We start from the raw sequence: 10,492 nt of genomic DNA, 5'->3' as shown, positions 1-10,492 counted from the left end.
TATGGGATATTACAATATCTTCATTAATTCATTCTCAAAGATGGATAAATCACAACTATATCTTTGTTGGTGATCAATTTTGCTTTATAAGCATATACTATATGTATCACTGATAAGAAGAATCTACAGATTCTTCAACAAAAGTGCATATAAAATTACTATTCGCATTTTTATCATTAAGACGGCTTAGCTAGTCAGGCCAAACTATAACCTTATAAGTAAACTTCTGGTTTACTTCAAAATCAATTTCAGTTATGCTTATTATAAATTAGTGGAGAATCTTTCTCCAAATTACTTTTAGTGCAATGAATTAGACTCAGTATATAAAGGCACTTGATATCTCAATGCAATAATCATATCAAATTTCATTCTTCGATTTTCTTGGGAGAGTATAATTGCATCAATGCTATACATGCTCTTCTGGAGTAAAATTTACTTGAGATAGTACATAAATATATATGCCCTTCGAGAGCCTTGTGCATGCTCTTCAGGAGCCTTATATATGCTCTTCCAGAGCTTTATACTTTCTTTTCCCGAGTCTTATATTTAAAAAAACTATATGAGACATCCTATATAATCCTTTCATCAATAATTCAAATTTAGTAAACCACATTTAGTCACGATATCAACTCATGAACTAAACAACCCAAATATTTCATCAATTTCATAATATTGTATCTGCGGGATACAGTATAATATTTATTCAATTAAAATCTATTATATCCAAATATTATACTATTCTTTATATAGAACCATCCTTCAGGAGTATTATATCATTCTTATGGAATGTAATTAATTGTTTAAACATATTATATATACTCTGTTGACACTTTCATCTTCAGAAATTAAATATATAAAAAACATGTGATCAAAAATAAACTAATTTTATTATATAGAGACAACTTCTGGTTGTTATTACGTGCAACTTCTGGTTGCAATCATATACTCAATCTATTAAAAACAATGTCAAATAGGTGTTGTATGTAATACCAACATCATTTAGCTCAAGTGGGATACAAATCACTCTTAAAAATCTTAAGTTTAAAAATCACAAAGGCACATAGTGATTTTATCATTTACCAAGATATCATATAAAGATTTCGAAATAACACGTATTTGAAGCATGAATATGTAATATATTTTAATATGTGAGTGGGACAACTTGATATAAGTGACGTAGTGTGTGTGGTCACCAAGTCATCTCATCTAAATCATTAAACATGTTGTTTTTCACTATCTCAAAACTTTTAGTGATCACATAAATTCAATGATTAAATATAGACATGCAAGGACCTTTTTAATATATATTAACCGGGGATATATAGACAACGACTAGATATAAAGTCACACATGATTTACATAAATAAGAATGATAGAAAATTTTTGCATTAATCATGAATATATTAGCTATGCCACTAATTAGTATGTACAATCCTTATTATGATAATCAAGCTTAGTACCAATTCAAATCTCAATTTAGCGCAGATAATAACTTGAGGAAATCAACTTTTGGATTAGAGAGAAGCATATATAACTCATGACCTTTAAAAAAAATTGGGACAACCTAGTACTATCGATTGATCAGTAGGTAGGACTCTTGGATTGAAGAGTAACTTATGACTAATAATTTTTGGATTCATTTTGCATCAAATTGATTACAAGCATACAATCTAAACTTGCTTTATATCCTATTTGGCAAATATAAAATAATGTAGGAGATCACAAATGAGAATTATCATACTTGATACATTATCAAAAATAATCTCAAAACATATTAATCCAATACAGTGTTACAGAAATCGGGAATCGGACCTAATCGGTTAAACTACCGATTCAAGGATTAATCGAAAATCGGGGATTAATCGGAAGGATTAATCGGAGTTAAAATCGGGTTTATTTTAATATTAAAATATTATTTAATATTTAGTTATTATTATATTAGCTATTTAGTAATTAATATTTTTTCTATATTCATAAACTCTATAATTATTCATATTTAAAGTAATATAGTATTTTAATTTTAATAATTTATCACATATACTTCGATTATGAAATATATATAAGGATTAATCGGATTTCAAAAATCGGATCGGTGGCCGACCTTGCAGGGGATTAATCGGGGATTTATCGGTTAAATCGGGGATTTTTAGAACACTGATCCAATATCATAAATCAAAGAATATCAATGAAGTCATTGAAACTGACCAGTTTCAAAGAATACCAACTTACTCTATGAAGATCATTTTATCTGGAAAGGTATAAAACACGAAAAACGTAGGATATTCCGAGACCTTTCCAAAATGGTAAGGCTCGTTAAAAACGAACAAGTAACGAATTCAGAAAACAAATATTTGTGAACTGCAGATGCAAAATCAGCTCCTGATTATGGTAGTATTTTGATATTTAAGACATCGAAATCACATAACATGATAATGGAATGTAAAGACAAAACGTAGATATCGAAAAGAGGTTTCCAGAATGGTATTGCTCATAATATTTGGACAAATATTCAATTTACTATGAATTTTAGAAGTGATAGAAAATCAACTTGAATCATATAATCAGATTACACAAAATGCAGATTTTGACATAATTATAAGCAGATATTAGAAATACGAGAAAAATAAAAATTGTAGATGATCAAAAAAACCTTTACAACGAGTATAAGCTCAATAAATTCCGATGGACTAAAACATATACCAATATCATCCACAAAAGTTAAACAAAAGTATATATAAGCATGATCACTAAAAATATAATATAACATGGAAGATATTAATCATATTCAAGTAAACAATTTAATATGCCAATATCAAACCAATCAATAATAACAAATATACAGAGAGACACAAACATATTAAGATTAAGCAAATATATGTTACTTAAACTCGATAGAAAACAATTTACAATACCTACAACCGAAGTCATACCATGCATATGTAAATGTAGATGAATTCACAAACTTACATATATAATATCGAAAATATTAATCAATTAAAGTTGTTGAAAATTGATGGACAAATATCTTAAATCTATTAATTCTGACGAACAACAAATTTAGTGTAATTTTTTTTTTTTTTTTGGAGAAATGCAAGATTAACATATAACTCAAACATATATAAAATGTGAAGAATAGTGAAAGGAGGCGTACCTTAAAATCCTACATTCTTGTAAGTTCAAGATCCATTGCTTCAAGAAAATTCTTTACCCAAAACAATGATAAAAACCTTTAACATCCGAAAGTATAACTCGCTCTTTGTACCAAAATAAGTGCTCATCGATTATCCCATCTCAAATTTTCAAATCATGATCCTTTTGAATATGAGTACACGAATATATGAACAGAGCAGAAGAACGAGTCTTACAACATAGAAACAAAACAGAATAACGAATTGTGCTGATAACGTGTTATGAAAATAACTACAATATAACTAGCTCAAAGAGTATAGAAAAGAGGGAGAAGAAAGACTTGTATTATCATTTTGTTGTACATCTCAAACTTACACAAATGGCTCTATATATAAGCCTTTTAGATTAAGTTACAAGGATAGTGAAAAGCCAAAGGTTAGCTATTGATGAGAGAATATAAAAGGTGAGGATAACACAAGATTCATCCACACTATACATAACACTTCCTCTTGGATGACTTGTATCAACATCATGCCTCGTTAAAACCTTACTAGGAAAAATCTGGTGGGAAAAACCCTAGTGAAGGAAAAAAAGTACACAAATTGTACAAAAGAGAGAATATGAAAGGTGAGGATAACACAAGAGTCTTCCACACTATACGTAACAAAAACAAATAAAGCTAAATTAACAAAAACCCTTCTTCTCCGTAAAAAAAAAAACAAAAACAAAAAAACAAAACCCCTTCTCCTCTGCCAAACCCCTGACAAACCCTAAAAATGAAATTCAGGGGTTTTCATAATCTCCCATTTTATCCCACTAAACCAAACTTCAACTCTATATACCGGTCCCAATCTCAACGACGTCGTTTCTTCTCGATATTCCAGAAGCTTCATCACACTTCTCAAGCTCGAGCTTCCTTCAATAGCGGCACTAATGGCAGCTCTCAAGGTCTGATCAATCACCAGTTCTCTAGTTTCTCAGTTTCTTTTTCTTCAATATTATTATGTATGCGTGTTTATCAATATATCTATATTGATTTCCGAGCATATAGAAGATTATTGTGTAATTGTGTTGGCGTCGTGGAACTTGTTTTGTTTTTCTCGATGAATTAGTTGTTCGGGTAGGTCAATCGATAATGAGTAACTAATTGATTATTGTTAATTAAGGAATGTTTGTTGTAAGTTGCACGCGGTGAGGGAAAGTATTAAGGAGCAACTGTTTTGGACTTTCGAGGATTTAAGTGTTGAGTTAGTTGCAAGTTATCAGCTGTTGTTTGAGTAACGGAAAAAGTAATGTTTGTTTAAGAATCGAGGCTTATGAGTAGGTAGTTGGAGCGGGAGTTAACTTGTTAGGATTTCGTTTATTTGTAGTTCAAGCTACAGTGAGGTATAATTTGGAATTTGACAGGATGATCGGATAGCAACTTAATTGAACTTGTGTATTCTTAGTTATCATGTTTATGAGTTTTGTGTAACTGTTTAGTTTTTGTTTGGGTCTACTTTTTAATTGTTGAAAAGGACTTGGGACTTGGAGGTTGAATTATGTCAGATTTTGAACGGTGTAATATCGTGTTACGCATGTTAATCATGATGGTAACTGCCTCTGCAGGTAGTTCATTTCAACTGGTTTCTGGTGCAACTGCAGCAACTATAGTCATGCTTGGTGCACTTCACATCCGCCGCATGTATGATGACAAGAAGGTTATTATGAAACTAGTCTTATATTTTTGTGATTCTGTTGTTATTGAGATGAAATTAATGTGTGTTTTTTATCATCAGATGTCATATTTGTCAGATTTTAAGTCTATGAACCTAGACTTTGACATGTAATTATTTTAGTTTCGACATTTTAAGTAAACCAAACCATATTCGACATAAGTTATGCTCATGTTCTATTTGCAAGTAAAATTTCATTTATAAGGTTACTAACAGCCCATATTCTGAATAACTCCCTCTTTTTCATTATCTTTATATAAATTATTTACCTACTAGTCCTGAGTAGAATATAGTTTCTGAAATCGATTCCAGGATCAATTTTTATGTCGGTCAGCCGGAGAAATTGTTAAACTCGAGCATCAAGACTTGTATATGTTGTTTAATGGTTTGTGCACATATTTCACTAGTTATTTAGCATAAGGAATCATTGACCTCCTTTTCTACCTTGATTCTGATTTTTTAAAATAATATTACATATTTGTATGAAATCAAATATATATACATTTATAGAAGTTCATTTAAATTTATTTGACAATATGCTGAGCATCTCCAAACTCCAATGGACTCTTTAAACAAGCTCTTAACTCTAAATTTAAAGAGCAAGTCAAGAATTAGTGCTCCAATGGGCTCTTATAAACTCTTTAAATATTTTAGATCCCACTCTCGCTTCTCTCTTTTAAAGAGCATTTAGTAGCTCTTAACTTTTTATTTGTGTATATAATATTAATTTCCCTCCAATCCCCTCTCTTTTAGTTAACATTTCCCTCTAATTTATATAAAATAAATATAAGATGTGAATTAAGAGCTAAGTATAAAGAGTAGCATTGGAGTTCTCACGTTTTCCAATGTATTAACTCACTAGGAGCCACATTTTATATTATTGTTTATGGAATGATGTAGGAGCACCATTGGAGATGCTCTAGTGGGCAATTTCTCAGATAGTAGGGGTGTATTTATGTCATGTACAGATAATATGTCATCATTATTGTTTACTGTTGACAGTTAGAGGAGGCAAGAGAGAAGGGAATTGAAATTGAGTTTCATCCTGATTACAAAGTAAGTTTTAAGCAGTATCATCTCTGATACAGCTCTTATGTTGATGAAGTTTGTGATCTTTTTATATGATTGACAATCGTATCTACTTTAGGCATCATTCCTGGAATTGCTTCCTCTGCGCACCATTTCTAGAGTTTGGGGTTCCATGACAAATGTGGTGAGTGTTCAGTATCTTAAAGTGATATTATATTCTTATGCTCCCAAATCTTGTTCATCTGATTTATGACGACTATTATGCAATTATGGGTTTAGAATATTCCTCGAGCAATGAATTTTTCAATTTCTTTCAGCTGGATATCCTTGTAACTGAATGAATCTAAAACTCCTGTCCTAAATAATAGCAGAAGAGGACAAGACCTTATATTTTTAGCAGGGTTGGGGACAGCTTCCTGGATACAAATGTTCTATCATAATTAGTTATTAAATTGTCTATGGCAAGATTATCTTTGTAAAATATATTGGTGATAGGAATCTTCAATGGTCAAAGCTAATATGATACAAATTTCCCCCATTCAGATTTCAGCTGGAAGAATCTTTTCTATGATATTTATAGCTATATGTAACGCAGGTTTTAAAGTTTTTAGAGATAGCAAACAATGGGTCCTCTTTTGTGGTGGGACTGTGGAAGTGGACTAGTTTCAAATTTGATTTGTTTTCTTCCTTGTATTCTATTGCCCTTTATTAAAAGATAATGTAATTCTCATGTATGAAAGTATTGTAAGTATAATAGTTATTCTCTACCATCTAACTCAATTCATGTCCATCGCTTCTAAAAATCGTCACCATGAAGATGCAATATTCAATAGCTTATCCCTTGATGGCCTGGGTACTGGTCTCCATTCCGTGATAATGTGATTCCACTTGTACAAATACATGAACTGATGCAGATGCATGTGTGATTATGCATATTGATTTTCACAAACTTTCTCTGGCTGTCTCTAGAAATCCAAGTGGATTTAATTTATTGTGGTTCTCTTCCCCACCACTAACTAATTATCAATTCCTCTTCATATCAGGAAGTTCCGGTGTGGCTACGTCCATATGTTTACAGGGCATGGGCTCGAGCATTTCATTCAAGTATGCATCTTTGTTCGACCATTAAATCACAACTTAACTAGTCTCCTTTTGGGTATCATATGTGACTTCTCCAAAATATATTTTCCTATCAAACAATAATTTCTCGTAAACGTTTGATGCGTATTTTTTAGCTTGCAACAAGGATTTATGTTTCAGTTTCCCTAGTTAAAACATGGGTTGTGCATTGTTTATCTCTCAGATTTGGAAGAAGCTGCCTTGCCTTTGGACCAGTATGTTACGCTGAGGCAGTTTTTTGTTCGGACCCTTAAAGAAGGATCAAGACCTATTGATCAGGACCCTTGTTGTCTGGTAACTGGTAACCAGCTTGTTGCGTATATAGTTCACTATTGTTATGATTCACTCTTAAAGTGTGTGTGATAGGTGTATATATTTTGTTTTTACTTTTTGATGTTTTAGGCAAGTCCTGTTGATGGTACTGTACTACGTTTTGGAGAGTTAAAACATCCGGGGACTATGATCGAGCAAGTTAAAGGGTTCTCATATTCTGTTTCTTCTCTTCTGGGGGCAAGGTCATCACCAATGATAGATGTAGAAGACACTCAAGAAGAAAGTAGTGTGCAAGAACAAAGTCTTGGATATAAGAGTGAGAAATCATGGTGGAAAGTTTCACTAGCTTCACCAAAACTTCGGGAACCTTCACCAGCAAGGTATTCTCACGATCTCAAATTCTTTTTTGCTAGTTATGATGTTAGGTACTTGCTTCCTCTCGGCATTTCTCAATAAGTATGCCTGGATCTGGAGTTGCTACTATGCTCTTTTTAATTGTTTTGTCGGTTTTGCTGCTACAATAACAATGTGCATGTGTTATATGTGGATAGATATGACAATGAGAAAGATAAAAGGATAAAAGCTTGTTGATTGTACTGACTTATGAAGTTCGAACTTTTATATGTGATACTTGCAAGATAAGGATCAGTGTTTTCAATTAAACGTGTAATGAAATAACGTGTCTTAAGACACATCTATGCATCAACCAACTAGTTAACATTTGTTGTCTAAAGCATACAAGTACTAATAGTTTTGTTTATGGTTGATATTTCAACTGAGAACTATAAAAGCTAGTATGATACACGGGTATTGAAGTTTTTGAGGATCCTAATTTTTGGAAATAACATTTACAAGAAATATGTGCTAGTCAAGGAATATAAACAGATAATATCACAGTTGTGAGAAGTTGAATTATTCTTATAATTAGGATACCGAGTCATTGTGATGTTGTAATTGTAATTCAACTTCACATCATATTTCAGCAAAAGAGTAGTTGAATTATTTCATTGTTTATTTTTCCTATTGATTGTCCGCAAATCTATAGTGATTTGAAAATCAAGGTTTCTTGCAGTCCAATGAAAGGCCTCTATTACTGTGTTATTTACTTGAAGCCTGGAGACTATCATAGAGTACATTCACCAGTTGATTGGAACATCAATGTTCGCCGACATTTTTCAGGTACCCTGTTTTCCTTTATTCTTGTTAAGTAACTTGATCTAAAGTTATCAACATTTTGCAAGCAATCATTATAGATGAATATTGCTAATAGTATGTTACCTTTTAATCATTACTTAAATGAGTTTGCTCTTTTTTTTCCCCGGATAATATAATAAATGTTGGATTGATTTTGTTTGTGTTTTAGGTCGTCTATATCCTGTAAATGAACGTGCTACAAGAACAATTAGAAACCTCTACCTTGAAAATGAAAGGGTATTCCTCACTCTTCGCTCTTAGTCAAGGCAAATGCTCAGTATATTGTTTTTCCTTGTTCATGTATACAGTCTGAATTTGGTAAACACTGCAAAATGAATTTAACATAGGGATGTTAGTTTATGCATAGTGAAATGATAATACAAGAGGGAAGTGGTAGGCTTATTGCTTATAAGGTGCTCTTTTTGTTGTCTTCGTGCTTAAATGAAATATTCAATGAAAACTGAAGGAATATAAAAATGGGGCTATCACCTTATTGATTGTTTACTTTTTTTGGCACTGCCAAGTAATGCACTATATATTGGATTAATGATTTGGTATGTTAATTCCTATTTTAAAGTACTATAGCATTCTTTGGCTGATATCGATGATCCTTATATCATCAGGTTGTGCTTGAAGGTCAGTGGCAGGAAGGTTTTATGGCCTTGGCAGCTATTGGCGCGACCAATATCGGTTCAATAGAGGTTGGTTTAGTATCTTGTAGTTAAGTGTTTTTGCTACAGCTCTTTTCTAACATATATATATAACAAGTTAGCAACTATTTACGTTGTTCATTTTGTGCTAATGCTAAAGTTGGTATTATATTTTTTGAAATCGCTCTAAAATATGTTAACAATAGTTCCATTATTTTCTTAAATATGTGTGTGTGTGTGTGTGTGAGTGTGTGTGTGTGTGTTAAAATCTCAGAATGAGTACACAGTATTCATTTTCTACAAAGTAAATTCATCTTTTGCTAAAACCTAACATACATTTAGCCAATTCTCCGACTCAGTTGATTGTTTCATCATCAATTCATCCACATGTACATGCTTTTCTTTCAAATTAATAATAAGCCTGCAGCTCATGATGGAGTATTCATTTTGTATTCAAAACATCGATAATGCAGCTTTTTATTGAGCCAGAACTGCGTACCAATCAACCGAAGAAAAAGCTACTCCATCCCGAGCGCCCTGAAGAGCGAATTTATGAAGCAGATGGCGTTGGAGTGACACTAAAGAAAGGAGACGAGGTAAGAATGACACTTCTACTATCTCTTTGGAATTTAATGCACTTTATTTATGAATATTATATTATTAATAAATAATAAACAAGACAGGAAGATATTTATGTGAAGAAGAGGTACAAGTTTCTAAGACGACAATTTCGGTACCAAATGACAAATATCTTTTGATATCATGAATTTCTCATTGCCACCATCTAATATATCCCCCCACAATTACAAATTCCAGGTTGCTGCTTTCAACATGGGTTCCACTGTTGTTCTTGTCTTCCAGGCCCCCATATCAAGTCAAAAAAACAGAGCATTATCATCAGAGTTTAGGTTTTGTGTCAGGCGTGGAGAGAAAATTCGTGTAGGAGAAGCTCTTGGGAGGTGGCGTAATTCTCAGCCACCTGCAACTATTTCATCTGTGGTCCATTAAACCTTCACGGAAATGATGCTTCTACACTAAGATTCATTTAACTATCTGACACTGTGTTAGAATTACCAATGACGTAATTATCTTGGATTTGTGTTCTACTCATTTTGTTGAATGTGGTAGGAGGTCAGAACTGGTTCTCTGGGGTTTTGCAATTGAAAACAATCTGATGTAATGAAGCTAGGAGTCTGGTCGTCTATTTTTTACAAGGGTCACTATTTGTTTTCGATACAACACAAGTTTGAAGATTGGCCACAAGTTGGTTCATTTGGAACTGTAGGAATTTTCTAGATTCTGTTATCTTTATAAATGTAAAGATAACTTATCATATATTACACTATATAAAGATTACATTAGTTTTCCATTGTCTGAAACATC

At 32.2% G+C, this 10,492-nt stretch overlaps 1 protein-coding gene across 1 annotated transcript; it reads left to right on the top strand.

The window, feature by feature from the left end:
• Positions 1-3,832: 3,832 nt before the first annotated feature.
• On the top strand, positions 3,833-10,476 carry LOC108210288 (phosphatidylserine decarboxylase proenzyme 1, mitochondrial). Its single transcript, XM_017381609.2, has 12 exons — positions 3,833-4,077; positions 4,738-4,829; positions 5,847-5,900; positions 5,992-6,057; positions 6,917-6,977; positions 7,177-7,286; positions 7,395-7,645; positions 8,338-8,444; positions 8,629-8,696; positions 9,083-9,160; positions 9,583-9,705; positions 9,926-10,476. Exons 1-12 carry the CDS (start codon positions 3,906-3,908, stop codon positions 10,115-10,117), a joined length of 1,374 nt encoding a protein of 457 aa, XP_017237098.1. The 5' UTR covers positions 3,833-3,905; the 3' UTR covers positions 10,118-10,476.
• Positions 10,477-10,492: the final 16 nt, after the last annotated feature.

Source organism: Daucus carota, chromosome 2, assembly GCF_001625215.2.
Source record: "Daucus carota subsp. sativus chromosome 2, DH1 v3.0, whole genome shotgun sequence".
Classification (NCBI taxonomy): domain Eukaryota; kingdom Viridiplantae; phylum Streptophyta; class Magnoliopsida; order Apiales; family Apiaceae; genus Daucus; species Daucus carota.
This window is presented reverse-complemented; position numbering and strand designations above follow the sequence as displayed.